General features: G+C 38.0%; 1 protein-coding gene across 3 annotated transcripts in view; it reads right to left on the reverse strand.

The window, feature by feature from the left end:
* The window catches only part of LOC130907228 (glutamate receptor ionotropic, kainate 2), a 334,891-nt gene that overhangs the window by 191,564 nt on the left and 122,957 nt on the right, over positions 1 to 20,370 (reverse strand). For 2 of the 3 annotated variants that reach the window (XM_057822067.1, XM_057822066.1), the window contains exon 1: positions 10,184 to 10,768. The exons of the other annotated variant lie outside the window; for it this stretch is intronic. In XM_057822067.1, coding sequence (XP_057678050.1) covers positions 10,184 to 10,307 — 124 coding nt within the window. In that variant the 5' untranslated portion in view covers positions 10,308 to 10,768. Of the gene's footprint in view, positions 1 to 10,183; positions 10,769 to 20,370 lie in introns of those variants that run through there. 3 annotated transcript variants of the gene reach the window in all.

The raw sequence follows: 20,370 nt of genomic DNA on the forward strand, positions 1-20,370 counted from the left end.
CCTCAAAACGGCATAAAAACATAAATAAATGAGGATCTATCTACCGCAAAAGAACAATTGGCTAACTTGCATAGCAAAGGTCCGCTAGCTTTAATGCTATAAAATGCTAACGTTGTTTTACAATGCTCTTAACAAATCGTTCAAATAGATATTCCCACAAAAACAAAAACCTCTTTTAAACTAAATTTTGAATGCAATAAAAAAAAAAAAAAAAACATTAGCTCAAACAAAAACTTACCTTATGTTGGTCTTAACGAGGAGTAGCTGGATTCAGCCATGCTAAAAGAGATGTCATATTCACTGTTGCCACTAGAGGACAGTGTATCCACCCAAACAAATAAAACTAAATGTAAACACTTTCAAAACAAACCATTACAATGCCACTATAATTAAACGAATACTTGAATTTGATTAAGCTTTTTTTTCCCCCAATTAAATTACTCAAGTTAATCAGTTAATTGTTGCAGCACTAATTATGGCTTTTTACATTGTGATGCCTCACTGGCTACTTTACCAATGACAAATGTAGCAACTTCAAAGGTTTTCACATAAACATTCTGTGAAAAATAAGAGAACAACTTTGAAGTTATGGAAAAAGTGCCTATATTGCACCACTGTATTCATTGTTGAAATCAAAATAGTGCAAACTTCAGTTTTTTTGATCAAGTGCAAGTGCAAGGGCAAAGTACCAAGAAGGCACTTATTCTGTCCTCAGTGTGTGTGTGAGTACTCAAATCGAGAATCGAGATAGAGAACAAATCAGGCTCTAAAGAAAAGTCAGACGCTGGAGTAAAGTTGAATAGGATTTACTTTGGCCATCTATATTTTGACAAGAGCACTGATTTTGTAAAAACTGGGAAAAAAAGAAAATATTGTGTCAATTATATGAAATAAAAAATCTAATAAGACTACACAACTTCAAAAATAAAGCAAAGTATACACCCAATGTCAATTTGAATAGCTACTGGTAGTACAGCTTGCAAGCACTGAAATAATGTAACCACATTTTACCACAAATGCAAACAAAACGAAATATACAAATCTCCAACATACTAACCAATGCTCATGAATATAAAACAAAGGAAGGATATATAGTAACTTACAAGCGATTCTTGTATAAGGCACAAACAATGTGGTGAGATGGCAAGAACTGCTATGGAACATTAGCTGCAGACGTTAGCTCATCCATTTTGTTTTCTCTATTCACAATACGCTCGCATCAACATATGATTACATCAGCAGAAAGCGCTGGAACTTATCAAAACTAATTACACCTATGCGCCAGCAGGGAGCGACAAAACACCAGGAACACAGGCAGGCAATGAGTGGACATGACCAGTGTTGTTAATCTTACTTTAAAAAAGTAATTAATTACAGTTACAAATTACTTCTCCCAAAAAGTAATTGCGTTAGTAACTTAGTTACCTGAATGTAAGAGTAATTAGTTACTTGGCAAAGTAACTACTGATAATTTTCATGTTTTTTTTTTTTTTTTCTCAAAAAAACAAAACAAAACAAAACTGGTCACACAATGTGAAGTTTAAAGGGTTTTTGGGACAATTGTCCCTGGCCCAATTCTTTACCCTCCACTTAAATAGACACAGGGGTATTGCGATAACTAGATAGTAACCTTTGCTATGTGTGGAAGTCATTTAATGTTGTGAATCAACCGTTGAAAGTTGTTAAAATTGCTCCCGTTATTGCATTAGTCCCCTTCTGTCTACTTTCGACATGTGTAAGTTTTAAAACTGTGTCGTCATTTAAAGATAGATTTAAATCAAGATTTTGCCGATTTAGGAGCATTTTAGATTAAAAAAGTTTCTTAGGTTCGCTAGGAAGGTTGTCTACAATAGAGCCTTCCTAAGAGGTCTACTGCTTTAAGATGGCGGCTGTTTACTAACGCATGTAGTCCTTAAAACATGTTGCCATGTCTGTCATTTGCATCTAGTCCTATAATATGTGATATATACTGTATCATGTGGGCGTAGTTTGTAGGCTATCGGCTACAGTCAGGTATTATTGGACCCACCTAGCATCGCGTTTGCAACGGCGTCAGAGTTGGCTGCTCTGGCTGGCTGCTCTCTCGTCTCAGTGAGCCCGTCTCTCTCAGACTTTTTTTATTCAACCAACTTAGTAACACATAGTAACGCACGCCTTTCCCACCTCAGTAACGGTAATGGCGTTGCCAAGATGAGAAAAGTAATTGATGAGATTACTCACTACTGAAAAAAATAACGCCGTCAGTAACGCCATTATATTCTAACGCCGATATTAACAACACTGGACATGACAGCACTGCCATATGCATATTGTTCCAAAACCTATGTCGATATTATCCGATATCATTTTAACATGGTTTTATCAGCCGATATCAGCTACCCGATAATTTCTGACAACTCTTTAAATTAAATACAAAGAAACAGAATGAGGGTCATTATGATCTTGCTCAGTATATGTTTCTCACATGGCCCATTTGGAAAATTAATTGTCCACTCCTGCCCTAAGTGGTTGTTCAAAAAACACTATCATCTTAATTCAGATTTCCTTCTAATCCAATATGTCGTTCACAAATGAGTCATGGCAGTGTAAGCAGGGGACAAAATGCGTGTAATTGGATATCCTCAGATCCGTATCAGGACTTGATTACTACCCATTTTCTATACTGCCTTTTCTTTTCAAGGTCACAGGGAGCACATCTCAACTAACTTCTGTGGAAAATCCAACTACGCCCATGACTGGCCGGCAGTCAATCACTGAACCACTACACTATCAGTGACTGGCTTCACTGTATGTGGATAAAAAAAAACAAATATTTGCCAATGTGACTATCATATCCGAGTTCTGCTTTTTTGTGGCACTTATTCCAAAATAAGGAGCAGTCTCAACAAAGAGTGTTAAGAAGAATGTGAGAAGAGAAGAACAATATACAATAGAGGTATTCATATTCAAAGCTGTAAGACTAAAGCATAATTTTTTGGCATAGCAAAAGTGTTCTGTTTTATGCTTTCCAACATATTCAAAAGTTGTGAATTTCTTTTAACACTTGGGTGACAGTTAAGAAGCTAAAAATTGTGAAAACAGCGTGAGGCGCAAATAAAAGATTATTTTCATTGAAAGAAAAACATTTAAGAAAACAAATACATTAAATGTAACCCCTCAACCAGTGATGATTTGTATTCATCCTTAACAATTATGATGATAACTGTATATTAATGGCTATTGTTGTCAAGATCGCATATACAGGAATGCTAAAGATGTGGCAAAGTCACAAAAGTCTTACACACATATGTGTGCATTGGGTTGGAATCCTTTATCTCAGGATTTCCATGAGTGTCCTGTATAGAGTTAAAACTGATTTGAAACCCAGCAAATAAGAATGTTCTACAGCAGCTCACTGTCCTGCTGCCAAGAAGCAAAATCTCTGTCCAGAGTGCTGAAAAAAGTGTCTCACAGGCATCAGGCTGACATTTTTTAGCAGGTTTTACGGTCTGGCACCAGAAGAGGGCTGTGGAGGAAAACGATTATCAGATTTATCCTGCAGCAAAATGTCTTGGTGACACGAATCACCTCTTATCTGCCGTGAATATTGACTCTGATGCCTGTCTGATGCAGCCTGCACACGGCCCACGTGCTTCTAATCAAAATGCACAGCGCAACAAAAGCGAGAGTAGATCTTATCTATTGTAATTACACACCCCGGACAGAACATTAAGCACACCTGCACACCCTTATAAATCCAATTCAGTACAAAGATTGTATGGTAATCTATTCCTTTTAAAATTATAATAAGATCATTTTTGATTGACATTGGATAAACAACCCCTGTCACCACAATACGAAATCAAGCAATTTTGGAGATATTGAACTAGTTGTGTGATATTTGTGATTGGACTGCAATTACCCATTTATTTTCTATACTGCTATGTCCTTGTCCTAATTAGGGTTACAGCCGAGCTGCACCATCTCCCAGCTGAGTCAGAGGGTTAAACATGGACTGTTCATGAGCCGGTTTCACAGCATACAAAAAAAAAAAAAAACACATTTCACATCTATTTGTTTTTTTACAATGCAGGAAGAATCCAGACCACAAGGGGGGAAAAAACCTCAAGCTTATGAGAACATTAAAATTCCACACAAAAAGACCCAACGTTGAAAGAACTTCAAGACTGTGACGCAGAAATGTCAAATACCAGCCCAGTATTTCCCAAATGCTGATTCAACCAAGACACATATTTTATAGTTAATGAAAGTCTCAATGCACTGGCTTAAAATGTATACATATAATGAAAAAAATGATGAGCTGATCTCCATTTACCCACATATTAACCTAGTGTGAAATTTGGGCCTGTTTAATTGAACACAAAGCTATCACAGTATTCATTTAGATAAATTGCAACAGGTGGGTATAAAGGGTAATTGTACCATCTGCATATAGTAGAATGAAAATTTAATTGTTCCCCTATCACTATACGCCGCTGGCATGGATAGACGAGCAAAAACCACGTTTTGTTCATTGCTGTTCCTTACCCTCACAAGAGCTTTGGGGGTGCTGGAGCTTATTCCGGCTAAATATAGGCAGGAGGAGGAGTACACTCTGAACTGGTCACCAGAAAGTCATAGGGCACACATGGACAACCACCCACACTAACAATCACATCTTGGGAGAATTTTGCGTTCTACCAGCCTACCATGCATTTTTTTTTTATGTGGGAGGAAGCTGGGGTAGCTGGGAAAAATCACGCAGGCACCGGGAGAACACGCAAACTCCACACCAGAAGTCCAGAGACTGGGATTGAACCCTTGATCTCAGAACTGTGAGGCAGACATGCTAATAATCTAAATAATAATAGCTAATTAATCTAATTTCTGTAATTTAATACAAGCACACAGTTATCAATAACGTAATACTAAATACTAGAGATGTCCCAATTCAATTCCAAACAATCCCGATCGATCGGCATCCCGATCGGATCCGATCACGTCATTTCCAAAGTATCGGAATCAGCAAAAAAATATCGGCCATGCTTTTTTTAATATATATATATATATATATATATATTTTTTTTTTTTTTTTTTAATTAAATCGTTTTCCAATTGTATTTAACGTTACACACATAATATGTTATACTCATCCAGAGTCTTTAGTTTAGGCTTAAGGTAGGGTTATCAAATTTATCCCAATAACGGCGGCAATTATTTTTTTTAAAAATGTGTCACGTTAAAATATTTAACGCAATTAATACATGCGCTGCACGACCCTCTCACTAGTTGTCGCGCTCAATCTATAATGATGCCGTTTTACCTATATAGAGAGATAAAAGGCAGAGCAAAATGAGTAGAGTGAATTTTGGCAGCTTTGGAACCTTTTTTTAATTGGCTAAAGCCTTGCAATCCCTCTCCCTATGATTAGAAATATCATGGGAAGCAATGTTGGGAAGCAAGGGGGCAATTGATCTTTGTCTAAACACCTTATGTTACTTCCCAACGCAGAGAAGATATATCAATTGGTAGCACTACACACAGTCATGGTTCCACTTCCCATCATGCATTTGGGATGGCCACAGTATCATATACTGAAAGCTCAACAAATACACTAGATGGCAATATTTAGTCACAATATACAAAGTCACAAGTCTTTCAATCCGTGGATCCCTCTCACAGAAAGAATGTTAATAATATAAATGCCATCTTGAGGATTTATTGTCATAATAAACAAATACAGTACTTATGTACTGTATGTTGAATGTATATATTCGTCCGAGTTTTATTCATTTTTTTCTTAATGCATTGCCAAAATGTATATGATCGGGAAGAATTATCGGGAATGTTTGGAATTGAATTGGGAGCAAAAAAAAGCAATCGGATCGGGAAATATCGGGATCGGCAGATACTCAAACTAAAACGATCGGGATCGGATTGGGAGCAAAAAAACATGATCGGAACAACCCTAATTGTAATGGTTTGTTTTGAAAGTGTTTGCATTTAGTTTTATTGATTTGGGTGGATACACTGCCCTCTAGTGGCAGCAGTGAATATGACATAACTCATTTAACATGGCTGAATCCAGCTGCTCCCTGTTACATAAGGTAAGTTTTTGTTTGAGCTGTTTTAATACATTTGTAAATTAGTTAATTGGTTATTTAACTGATTTTTGTAGGAATATGTGTTTTAACGATTTCTTAAGAGCATTGTAAAAAAAAAAAAGTTAATATTTTATAGCATTTAAGGTAGCGGCTAAGATCAGGTATTTTAGGTTATTTTTAAATGAAAATGCAATTCTGCATAGTTTGAAGAAACACTCGGGAATTTTATTTTGTATTCACATTTAATGCTCTTTTAAAATTGCAATCTTAGCAAGCCTTTGTTTTACATCTCCTAAAATTAATTCGGCAACGCAAAAAATGTCTAATCCGATTACCTGATTATTTGAACAAACAAGTTAAGAGAATAATTGACTACTAAAATAATCGAAAGCTGTAGCCCTAAAGGTTTCATAATACATTATAAACATTGGCTCATTCCATAAGTGTCCGTGCTATACTTTTATTTCATCACACACACAGTAAATTATCTCTGTTGTTCATCTTGTTTTGGATCTAATCAAAATGCTGTTTTAGAGAAATAATTTAAAGTTTAAAAAGTTCAAACTTGTGGTGCAGATTTTCCTCTAGCTGTGGGAAATGAGACGGCAGACATTGCAACCTCTGTCCTTGTAGGATGCTCGAGATTCAGAAGTCCCTCATCAGACCGGGGGTGCATTGGGGAGACAAACACAGCTCGTTGTCATTGCGGTGACTCTTGCAGACATCGCCTGACTTTCAAATAGGACCCCCGGGGTGAAGGGGGATTGCAAGGACATGTTGTCAACACTCGCTGACACCCACTGTCACCCCTGTCACTCTTTAAAAGCACTCTGTCCACCAGACTGTGTGCGCTCCCAAGAAACAGAGTGAAGATGCAAACGCATTGAAGACGCTGAGAAACTAAACAACCCAAAGGTTGATCTACATAAATTATATAGCTCTTCCATATAGATGCACCGTGTGATTACTTTCAAGTGTGGCACTTTTACAACACCTTCCAATTTAGCCAATTAACTCCAAAGGAATGTCGATGCCAATAACATTAAGTAGTGGAGTGTGTAGGGGTGGGGGGTTAGTGTGTGCCAAGCCCATTGATTGTCTAGATGCGCACCTGGCCTTCGTGTTTACACACAACCATTTACTGCAGAGGACATGTTGGCTGTGACAAAATATGCCAGTGATGCCTTTGTTGGCTGGCCTGTCGTACTTCAATTAAAAACACAAAAAAACAATCGTATCACAGTGACTCTAAACGGTGGAGAAAAAAGTCAACGACATTTTCATAGACCATGGTCTTCAACTCACTGCTCGTGGACCATTTTAAGGCTGGAGGGGTTATATTTCCTATGTCTCCTTAGGGCTCTAAAATAACTTTTATTTTCCCCACTAGGAGGAAAATTAGTCCTAAAGGGAAATGGTTGGGAAATGTTCATCAACTTAGGAGGTAAATAGTCACATTTGCACTCATTTTCACTTTGGATAAATACTTTAAAAGCTCATGTCTGCATAATTGCCAGCTGGGTTTAAGTGTGAAACAGAAAACAACACAAAATATATACAGTACATATACAGTGATCCCTCGTTTTTTGCGGTCAATGGGGACCAGAACCCGCTGCGATAAGTGGAAAAACCATGAAGTAGCGCTGTCTGCCCCCAAAAGAAACCAAAAAAAAAAAAAAGTTGTTGTTGTTTTGTGTGTTCAATGGATTCATTCAGATTTAGAAAAGATTATATATATATATGGCGGAAAACACAGACAAGACTGAAAAAGCAGTTTCTGCTCTTGCACTCCTCTTTAAAATAAACTGCTGTATTTTAAGCCAAAACAACTGTTGTGTTTGATAGAAAAATGTGTCTATATGTTGCCATAGCAAATTCATGGCACATCAAGCCTCCGAACTATTTTTAATTTGTCCGTTTTACCCTGGAAACCCCCGTTTACAGACGTCGTGCAACTGCTTTTGTTTCAACCCAGCCATAAAACGAAGGCAATAAATTGTATTTATTATTCAAAACATCATTAATTGATGTCTAATATTTCGTTTAAAAAAAAAAAAAAAAAAGACTTTAAAAAATTATTCACTCGCCGATTTTAAACTTTTAAACAAGTTACGTCACAATGAAAAAAATGTCTGTAAAAAGTCACGGATGTCTACCTCATAACTATCACCCCATTGTATTTTTTTTTTTTTGTCAATGTTGCATTTTCTCCCATATTTTAGATGATAATCAATCCAAACAAAGAAAAATTGGAAAAAAAAAAAAAAAAAGTCTAAACGGTTAAATATTTGAAAAAAATCTCGACCACTCCTTGATTTCTGCGATTTCTGCATCGCGACCCTTGTTATATTACTATATTACTTATTGTTTCACCCATAAAATCCCCAAAAAATCCAGCAGTGGCCATTCACAGCTGTGTCTTGACACTCGGTAAAACATGCTTCATTGAGTTTTTACATCGAAAAGTGGTAAATGTGCAATAACATCATGTTAAAATCATGGCATTTTTAATTATGCTTTCTCATGCTCTCACCTCCAGTTAGGGTTTTACTGTTTAAAATATTATAATTTTTTTTATTAAATGCCCTCCTGTTCAACCCCCCCCCCCCCCCCCCCCCCCCAAATTGAGATTTCAAGCTTTCCAATGATGTATCACACATGCATATAGGACAATTTTGAAATTGGCCAAATTCGGGGTCTCAGAGCAGAACTTCAAGTAACCTGAGTGTTTTCCGCCATATATATACACACATATTATATATATATATATATATATATATATATATATGTATATACACACATATATAGACATGTTTTTTCACTTTTTTCCCCCCAAAATAATAAAATAAAATAATAATAATAATAATCAATGGTTTTTAAGCACTTCAAATGTAATAATTATTATAAATTTTAAGCATGTTACTGTCCCACCAAATTATTTTTAAACACGAATAAAGCAGAAAAATGCTTGGCTTTATTAAATGCTTCATTGAGTGAGTCCACTCAAATCCGCTCAAGTTGCTCAGTTACACACAATGAGTTGCCACAGCAACTGTTTCACAAGTAAAACGCTGATTGACGAATACGACACTTTGAAGTTCACTTTTCTGGCTAGATCAATCATCTACGTTTGTCAATCATTGTTAACTTTAATAATCAACTCCAGTGCAATCACTACCTAACCAACAAAGAGCAGGGAGAGAGGGGGGGGGGGGGGGGGGGGGGAGTGAGACTACGCGATCGGCTCGGGACAGCTCGATCAGTATTTTTTTTTTTTAATTGAAAAGAAAATCCTCGATGAATTGAGGGCGCGAAGTTTGAAGCGTGAAGTGGAGAGGGATCACTGTACTGTAATTGTTACAAATTTGCCGTTTTCACATGAAAAATTGACTCTTAGCCCCTGTATTTTTCCTAAAACACACCTTTTTGCATCACAACGAGAAAGAGAAGTCTATGCTTTAAAGAACTGTTCATGTTTTCTTATTAACTCAAAAGGTTGGACCTATTTTGTATTATTTTGGAATACATGAAACCCTTTTATGTGGAATGCCTGACACGGCACAGCCTAACCAAAGTCTACCAGCGGCTTCCAAGCGAGTTCAATTTGAGACCCCTGCTCTTGAGCTTCTCATTAGGCTGGAGGGTGAGAAGGAGCTTATCGCCTACTTTGAGAAGGAGGCAGCATAAACCCTGGACTGGTCAATCACATGGCACATATGGACAAATAACTATTTATACATTCAGAATCATGCAACAGTTTTTAATGAGACTAACATGCATTTTTTTTGCAGAATTTGGGAGGAAATCCAAAAAGGAGATTGGACCCTAGTACCCCAAAGCTAAAATGGGTGTACAAATAACCATGGTGCCATTTCAAAAAGTTATGTATCAATAGCCTATATTCTCACACTCAGACAGACGCACACACACATGTAGTCATTGCAAGAGAAAGTAAAGCAGCAGCAACAGGGCTTCGCCAACTCTGAGAGAGGGGAAAAGGACTCTAAACAAACCCATTTCACCCCCTCAATGTCATTTCAATGTGGACCACCGCACACACGTAGTGTTTACAAACAGAGCGTAAATAAGAGCAATCTTACCGAATCTTAAAACGTGCGGCATCCCGCGAGAGTGACCGAGAAAGAGCAGCAGAAGCGGAATGAGGCTGAGCTTGGACCTGAAAACGACACTGCTTATCATCAGCGGACGGGAGGTAATCTTCATGTTGTTTGCGAAAAAAAGAACAAATGCACCGTGGTCTTTTAATCCCGCCGGCGCGTGGGTATGAGTCCCCGTTCCTTCCGATTAACGTCAAGGTTTTTCTTTTTTTGTAAATGGCCGAGTGAAGATCACGGCATGGTCACTCGCGCTCTCCCAAAATCCATTAGCAGTCCCGGCATGGTCCTCGTCTTGTTCACTGCACCAACGCGCGACAATCCTTCGGGTCGAGAGACGACGGGACATCCATGTCGAGGGGGTCCGAGTGAGGAGAGGAGGTGTGTGTGCGTGTGTTAGTGGTGGAGGAGACGGAGCCCGAGCATGGGCTTGTTGAGGTGAGGATGCGGGAGCGGGGATGACGAGCGCCAAGCAGAGGACACGGCAGCGATGTGCAGCCCCCCCTCTCTCTCCTCCGATGAGGCTCTGTAGGTTGCATGCACTCCCGTTCTACTGCACTGCTGCACAGCCAGTGACGTGGTGCCAAGGTTAGTGAAGGGAGAGAGAGAGAGACAGTGGGGGAGAGAGAGAGGGAGAGAGAAAAAGCGCGGGGGGACTGCGAAATTATTCCGTTTTGTTCATCCTAAGCAACCTTTTAAATAACTAACAGATCGTTTGTCTGCCTGAGTTACCGTAGAAGGTTTCGGATTAGAATTCCAGGTTCCTTTGTACTTTTTTTTTTTTTTTTTTTTAATTATTTTTAAAAAAGTGTTTTGCCCGTGCTTTTGAAATCCTTCCACACACATCCCTAAAATCTGTAACTCAATAGTCTAAATCAAGGGCGTTTGCATAGGGACGTTAGGGACATGCAGGGGTGAAAGTGGGCCAGAACGGTCAGGAACACAGTTCCGTTATAAGATTCAGGGCCAGAATGCAGTCCCGGTATAAGATTCAGAGCCGGAATGATGTTCCGCTACTCGGTGCTTTGATTCCGAAAATATGACAGCAACTGACAAAACACTGTGAATAAAAAAATTAAAAATAAAAAAAATGCTAAGCTGCCACACATGCATTTCAGCTCCAAGAAGAAAACAATCTGCCAACATCAGATTTACATACACAGATGTTAACAACAAGCATAATAAAGTGCTTGTGTAGCGTCATCCGTTTCCACCAATATTTACTGTATTACTGATTTTTTTCCACGGACGGCATGGAGGTTTCCCCAGCTGCTGCAGTTATCGGAGTCTGTCGATGATGAGTCACGTCAATGTGCGAATACACGCAGCAAAGCAAAACGCCGGGACTCATTTATCTGTTCAATTGGCTGACATACTGACATGTGATCAGCAGAAATGGTTTGCTCTGATTGGTTCAAATGTGCATGTTTTCTGGAACAGCGAGAAAAAAAAAACTTGTTGAATCGATGCGACAAAAAAAGGGCAATGCAACATAAAATGGATCAAATCTTTAAGAGCAATGAAAGAGTTGAGGAGGCTTATTTATCATATTTAGTTTTATTTCCTCAGATGGGGAGGTTGAACATCTATCAATGTGCACTTTGGACTTATATTTGTTCATTTATGTTAGGCCACTTATTTATTTCCTTATGATTGAAAAAGTCAATGTTTGCGCGATCTTTAAAATATATTCCATTTCACTCTGCATAATATAAGTCATTTGTACTTATTTTTCTGAGTGTTACTTATATCTTTATTATTTAAAAAAAAGTAAATGTTTACATTAATTTCAATTTAAATATATATCATATGTTCTTAAGCAGTTAAAATTGAGATATGGCATTTAGTATGTGTGGAAATGAGGGAAAATAAAAATTAGAAGATGGAGGTTGCGGTTATTGCTGTTGTTGTTAACTTTTGTTTTGCAAATCATTGAAAAAAATACAATTTTGAATGAAAAATAAATACAATTCCTGGCTCCATGGCGACCTTCACGTCGGGGAGTTCCGGCAAAAAATTTCACCCCTGGACATCACGCCACTGACTTGTCAGGATGCCAAGATTGCCCCCCACCAAACTTTAAGCAACATTATATGCATTATATAATCACTTCAGTTATACAGGTAATTTAGATTGTCTTCCCATATGTTGTAAGGATAGAATTAACCCTACCATTATTGAGTGAATTATTTTCATTATGTTTAAACATACATTTACCCCTTTTCACTTGCTGAATCTGCCTGTCCATCATCCCTCCCTCAAACGCACGTTTTATTGGCTGATAACTTGACCCACCTCCGACACACACACGCACGGTCCCACTCACACAGCCCTGACAGAAATACATGTCGACAACATGCCGCGTCCTCCGCCTCCTTCGAGGAGGAGCAATATTAGTTTGTTTTTCGGTCAGCAGCAGCCACTGTAAGTAATTTAAAAAAAAAAAAAAAATGTTGTGGACAAGGGAAACACACCACTAATTTTGCTACTGAAAGTCCGACCTGCATCAGTTAGCATAACATTAAACTGTGTGAACTTGCTAACCTGCAAAACTCGATTAGGAAGCTGCTTAGAGAGAAGTGTCCTACTGTTTGCATTTTCTACTGTTTAAGTTCATTAAACTGTGAGAAATGTAGTGAACTCTGCTGGAAACTATAGAATCAGAAGAAGGTTAGCGAGAAGCTGCTTACAGACAGACGGGTGCTGCATAACCTCATATGTTGCTCACACAACGCAACATGCACACATCATAACCATAATTATTAATTAACTATGTCCATTTAAAAAAAAGTTTGTTTTTTTTTTGGGGGGGGGGGGTGCTGCGAATGACCCACCTTAGCAATGCGATTGACTTGTCGATCATGATTGACGTAATGAGCACCCCTGATTTAGCATATCAATTATTTTGGTTCATATTTGTGAGAAATAGCCCTGCCCCCCGTTAACCCAATGTGTTTGGTCTTATTAATATCCCATCCCGAGCAAAAAGTGCACATGCAGTTATGCTGTTATATTGTCCCTACCAATGTTGAGACCAAACCTACACCCTTGGTCTAAATTACATTGCTGTGAAAAAGCATTTGCCACCTTCTCAGATTTTTATTTTTGAGTGCATAGTTTTCAAACATCAGTGGTTGACAGAGGTAGGTAGATTAGCCAAAAATTTTACTCAGGTAAGAGTAGTGTTACTTCAAAATAATATTACTCAAGTAAAAGTAGTCATCCAAAAAATGTACTCAAGTACAAGAAAACTCAAGTAATGAGTAACATTATGAGTAACTGCTTTTTTTTTTTTTTTTTTTTTGACAGTGGTATTTTTTTCTCTCTCAACACAAACTTATCTATATGAACTGTTGTTATAATGATACTGTATAATAACTCATTACATTACCACTTTAAGACAAAGTACTAATTTAATAAAAAACAAAAAAAAACAACATTGAATTCCTGCAAAAGAAAAAAAAAGACAGAAATGAAGCATTATTCGTCCAAAGAGCATGAGTGCCCTCTATAGGAGAAAATAGTTCCTAGTTTGAATAGTGAATACAGCAGTGTAGTTCCTTCATAGTTACTATTATAAAATAAAGGATCATATCTCCGGTTTTCCGTGGTCAGTCGGTGCCAATTAAAAACTGGGAGAGAGGGTTAAATCCGCACTTTCGAGTCATGTTGAGGGCATCTTGTTTTAAAAATACCACGTGAACTGGCTGGCGTGATCATAGAATGGCATGCTTGCGTCTGATTGGTGTAATGGAGTCATGTGATTATTATTGCGATGTCTAATTGGTGGAGTTAGTAGCGCTACTCTTGGCATCGATAGCAAAAAATAAATAAATCTAATATTACAATAAAGAAGAAAAAAATGTAACGACTCTTGTGTAGCCCAAAGTAGCGGAGTAAGAGTAGCGTTTTTTTCTTCACAAATCTACTCAAATATAAGCAAAAAGTATTCGTACTCTTAGAAGTACATTTTTCTCAAAAAGTTACTCAAGTAAATGTAACGGAGTACATGTAACGCGTTACTACTACTACTCTGGAGGTGGAATGTACTTAAATACATTTTTGTGTATCTGTACTTTTCTTGAGTACAAATATGAAGTGGAACTTTTTACTTCATTACATTTTACAGCACGTATCTGTACTTTGTAAATTGTCGCCTGTAATAAACATTATTTTTGTTTTCTTTTTTCTCATTGTGAGTTGTTTCATTTTCATGCATCCAGCCCAATCGATAAGCCCCGTGCAACTATTCTGTAATCAAGAACAACAGGCAGCAACATGAGCACATGCAAAATTAGGCAGGTGAACAAGATATTGACCAATAAAAACCAACAGTGAGAGCTGTGCGCCTTCAGATGGGTGCTTCACACTCTTGTACAGTAGGCAGCGGAATGCTCCTGATAGTTGCTTGCAATCCATCATTAATTAAACTACGTTTTGGAGGTTTTGAGCTTGTTAAGCTTCTGTGTACAGTGCAGTCAGTTTTATTGCTCGTTTTTTTTTTTCCATTCTGCAGAGTCAATGAATTTCCTGATATATATATATATATATATATAGACCCCAATCACGTGACATCACAACTCCGCCCCCCTGACTGGTGCTGCCATATTGTCCGTCAGCTCATCGTGTGTACATATTACCGCTACGTACATTCCTCCTATTACTGTGTGTTTTTCTGCTTGTCTAAGGAATCATCGCCTAGTAAACGAACCCAAAAACCTTCCTGACAATCGTTAACATTGATTGATCAAAATGGTGAAGGCTTGTGTGGCGGTTGGTTACAGTAACAGAAGATAAACGGTCATTTGTGTGCCCATTGTTAAAAGGGCAAATCTCTAAAGCAGGACGGTTTGTTTATCTCGGTCGATGATGCATTTGTGTCGACAGCCGTCAGACAGAGGCAAAAACATCAATATGATGCCAACACGATCGTAGACATCATCAGATGGAGACTACGAAGCTCGTCGCCACGGTCGCGCAGTAAGAAGGTGAGCGCAACAACAGGTGTTGTGCTGAAAAATAGCCGCCCTGCGTGAAATGTCCCCCCTGACGGGAGCGCCCACACGGGAACTACTTTCTTGTACCGTGAATATGTATTATTTTACTCTGCTTGAACTAATAAATGTCATACCTGTGTTGATTGTCATTGGGATATGGTCGTGAAAACCTGTAGACTAATACATTTCTGTTCAAAGATGGTTATGTGGCCCAGTCCAGGATTTGTTACGAAAATACAGTACTAATATTTCGTGTAATTTAATTATTTAAAACTGATCTTACAGTTATAAATCCATTACTGTAATGCGTCCATGAAAATATTTGATGTTTTCACGTCAATAAAGCGTTATAAATAAGCGCTCCTGTCAGGGGGCACATTTCACGCGAGGCAGCTATTTTTCGGCACACACCGGCCCGTTGTAGATAAAGTTTCATTTTACAATCGTGACAACGGTGACGCTCAGCTGACCAAATGTCGGTTTATATTCGGGACGGTGCCGATTTTGGGTACCCGACTCCTCATCGGGACATAAACTGGAGTATGATTGGAAACTTTGTGGTCTCAGGACGAGCTCTGATGTACGGGACGGGACCAGACGGGAGAAAACATCAGTTTGGGCATCAAATATGGATCTGGCAACCGGATCGACCGAATTTTTTCCAAATAACAGCTTTTATGCAACTCATCTAATGAGTTTACAGCGTCTGAAAACACCGGGGCTTCCATAATTTGCAAGTAAATCCACCTTTAGAAACTACAATCATTGACAATACGGACACACAATGACGGACAATATGGCGGCACAATACAGCGATCACGTGATTGTGTGACGTTGGTGATTGGGGTCTATACACACGCACATATATGTATATTACATTTTTTGCATCGACAGAAAATACTTTTATTTTTTACTTGTACATTTCAAAGCAAGTACTTTTAGACTTTTACTTGAGTATTTTTTTCTTAGCTACTTGTACTTTTACTTAAGTTAAAAAAAAAAAAAAAAGTGTATACTTTATCTACCACTGCCAAACTTGTGTTATCAATGATAATCAAACAAGCGTACTTAGACCTGTACAGTCAAGAAATTACTTAAATAGAACCTGTCTGACAAAATCAGGTTGGCCACAGGCTCTAAAAAAAGCTTCAAAATTGTCATGATCCAAAGAAATTAGAAAAAACAGCATGCAGTCATTGACATCTATCAGTCCGGACAGAGTTATAATGCCATTTTCAAAGCTTTAGAACTCTAACGAACTGCAGCGAGAGCCATTTTCCACAAATAGACAAAGGATGGAACATGAAGTACAAAAATTACCTCAAGAACAATGTGAAGAGTCATCCAGGATAGGACAAAGGAACCCAGGAAAACATCTAAAGAACAAAAGCCCTTCCTTGCATCAGTTAAGGTCAATGTTCATGACTCAATAATAGGGAAGAGAGGGGGCAATCAAGGCAGTGATGGCAGAGATCCAAGGTGAAAACCACTTTTGATTTAAATAAATAAATAAATGCTTGTCTACTGATTACCAATGCATATATTTGGGAGAATATTCTATGGACTGATGAGAAAAGAGTTGATTATTTATTAGGGGGGTTGGGGGGGGGGGTGGACTGTGCGACCTGTCGTCAAACATAATGGAGGTAGTGTGACGGTGCTCCTTTGCTAATTCAGGACCTAGATGACTTTCTGTAATTGATGGAAGCCTGAATTCTGATCCTTCCCAGAAAAAACTGCAATCTATGTTTACCTGGGTTATCTTTGAGTATCATTATTTATTCATTTATTTGATGATGTTAAAAAGTAAGGTGTGATATCAATGCAAATATATGAGAATGTGAGGAGCAAGTACTTTTTCATGGCACTGTATGCACAATTATTCTCTAAATTAATAATGAGGCATGCAAAAAAAAAAAATTCTTTAACCCGATAATTAAATACCAATTGAATTATGAAATGCATTGCAAACCTTTTTATTTAAACTTCCAAACACTTAACTAAGGCTCAATGCACACAAACATGACAGAAACAAAATAGGGTACAACACTAAAAAATTCCTATAAAATGTTTTGTTTTTGAATGTTTTATTATCACCTTTATAGAAATGGAAGGAGGATGAACACACAAACACATGGTACATGTGTATGGATGTACGTATTGCTGGAGAACCGAGCATGAGAAGAAAATAGCAACCGAAGTCAGCAAATTTACCTTCACAAATGCTGCGGTGCGATGAGATGATGATGCCAGGAGACAGCAAGTCAACTTTGACAAGCTTAACTCGACCAGAGGTTGACATGTTTTTGTCCTTTTTTGTTTTTATCTCATTCACTGCCATTGACAGTAAGAGACATCAAATGCATTTTAACTAATGGCTGGCATTGAATGGTCAGGTTTCACTGCCAATTAGTGGATTTATGAAAGACGTCAGAACAGTAGAGAGGGTGTTGAAGTGTTTGCTTAGTTAGTGTGTTCTACGTGGTAGAATTACTGTGGGGTGAAAGCAAAAACAGCTAATTTTTAAAGCAACTAGTTGTCTATCTCTGTCAATGTCAATTGATGAGTTAACTTCATCGAGGTGTCATCCATCTTAGGACACCATCGCTATACATTAATTGGTATTGCAAAGTTGACAGTTTGATGCTGGAATAATGAGGTATTGAATAAACTGCATCTGAGCTTATGTTCTCTGCATTTGAGCTTCTTTTCTTTTTCTCATTAAAAAGTCAGACTGCACCATCAATATTATCTTAAACAAAAAACAGGAAATGAAAGAATAGTCAACCACTGCAAATAAAAACTTTGTAGAAAGGGACTGTTTTAAGTTTAAGACATTATTGTTCACGTTTAGAGAAACATTGGAGGTCGTGAGTGGCCTTATCACCCTGATTAACAACTTCAAACCGGCCGTATCCGCCGGATATGTCCCACAAAGATGCATATCTGCAGTTCGGGAATGGGCTACATGTTATTGATTTAACACCACCCACACCTTATCAGCATCCACCCCCAATGAACATCTCCCAGTGGGTCGATGGACCAACACAAGCTTTATGCGCAGCAGCCCCGCTATCAAAGATAGAGGTTGTATTTTTTCCCAATAAATAATTGAAAGCTTTGACCAGCATGCAAACCTTATCATTGTAACTGAGGGGCGAATGGCCAGTCTGTAACTTAATCTTTCACCTTTCCGGACTTAATATCTATTATGGGTGAGGAGTCATGATAGAATATTACATTAAAATATTTTACTTGTATCACAAGATAAAGTTATATAACAAGAAAACCGCCAATAAATCCAACTATCTAGCAAAGTAAAAAAAAAAAAAAGATTTTTATATACTTATTCAAATGTTGCTTTAATTAAAGTAATAAAATACAAAGTTACACAGGACAATTAGATGAAATGAGCTGTGGCCCACAGCTACTTCAACATTTTTTTTTGTGTTTTACTCTTCTTCCATTCAATAGAAGTTGAAATTTGCATTGGTAACTGTGATTTTCCTTTCCTACATGTCAGGACATCACAGTCAGTTGAGCCCCTTTCACAAACATATCTTGGTAAATTCCCGTGTAAGGTGACGCGGGATTTACTCTCATCATTGCATTCACGCATGTAGAGATATCCCCAAGGGCGTAGGTTTGCGTATAGACGATAGGGACAAAACACTACCAACTTTTCAGGATGCTCAAATTGTCCCCACCAACTTTTAAGCAACCTTATCTGCATTATATAATGTGTTCAGTTATACAGGTCATTTAGATTGTCTTCCCATATGTTGTAATGATAGAATTGAACCTTACTATTATTAAGTTAATTATTTCCAGATTGACGTTTACCTCTTTTTCGCTTGCTGAATGAGCCAGTCCATGTTTTTTTTCCCCTCAAACCCACGTTTGATTGGCTGATGAGTCGACCCCCACCAACCACACACACTCTCTCACAATAGAGAATTACCATATTTTTCGGACTATAAGTCACGTTTTTTTTTTTTTTTTTTTTTTTTTCATATTTTGGCTGGGGGTGCGACTTATACTGAGGAGCAACTTCTGTGTGGAATTATTGACACATTATGATATCATTTCACATGTTATTTTGGTGTTTTGGAGTGACACTGATGGTTTGGTAAACTTGTTAGCATGTTCTTTATGTTATAGTTATCTGAATAACTCTCAATAGCTATGGCCACGTTTAAAGCATTTTTTTCTTGATTTAGGTGAAAAATGACTGACATTTAGATGTATGGGCTTAATAAGAACAAATGGTAATATTTACAAAAAGTAAGTGGAAGAACCTAATCCATTAATCTGTTAACTAGCTTTTAAAACTCAAAACAAGACGGATAAAATTATTCGACTAGATTTAAGAAAAATGATCAGATTAAGTTATGAATTTGTATTGTGAAAGTTAGAATAGATTTATCTTGCATCAATCAGCCTATCAATTAATTAGTTGTTTTTTTTTGGGGTGAGAAATGTAGCCCTGACCGCTGTTCACCCAATCTGTTTGGTTTATTAATGTCCCGTCCCCAGCAAAAAGTGTACATGCAGGTTATGTTGTTATATCGTCCCTACCAATATTGAGACCAAACCTTCGCCCCTTGGATATCCCAGGAATGACTCGGGTTGGACACTTTCACAGACTTGTCCTGTGTGGCCCACCATGATGGCGCTATTTTATAACCCGGACATTACATCATTTTTGGTCGGCATCGACTGTCACAACGTTGGTCAAATCGTGTTTTGTTACAGAGCTGGTTGTGGGAGCATTCCCGAGGTCGTAACTGCACCCAATTCAAGCTCAATAAGACTGCATTCAAGCCCAGGCGATCCAAGCGAAGATTGCCGAGATATTAACTTGCTGGGCACCATTCGACACCTTGAACTCTTGAATTTTGTGCACTTCCTAGCTTATTCATCTGCCGCCCTTGTTTTGAACGTTATGCTTTACGTTGTGCTTGTATTTGAGTGAATTTGCTTTGTAGTCTTATTGGCTCTCTGCCTACCGCTTAGGTTAGTCTTATTGATCCCCGTCGACCTTCTGTCACGGACGCATTGTGTTGTTCCCCTTTTCTGCAATTGCGTGTATTTTTGTTTTTCATAAACCCTTGAAAGCATCCCTTCCTTGTTTTTTGCTTTAAGGTACAACCTTGTTTCTGCAGTTGCGGACCC

This window comes from Corythoichthys intestinalis, chromosome 19, assembly GCF_030265065.1.
Source record: "Corythoichthys intestinalis isolate RoL2023-P3 chromosome 19, ASM3026506v1, whole genome shotgun sequence".
Classification (NCBI taxonomy): domain Eukaryota; kingdom Metazoa; phylum Chordata; class Actinopteri; order Syngnathiformes; family Syngnathidae; genus Corythoichthys; species Corythoichthys intestinalis.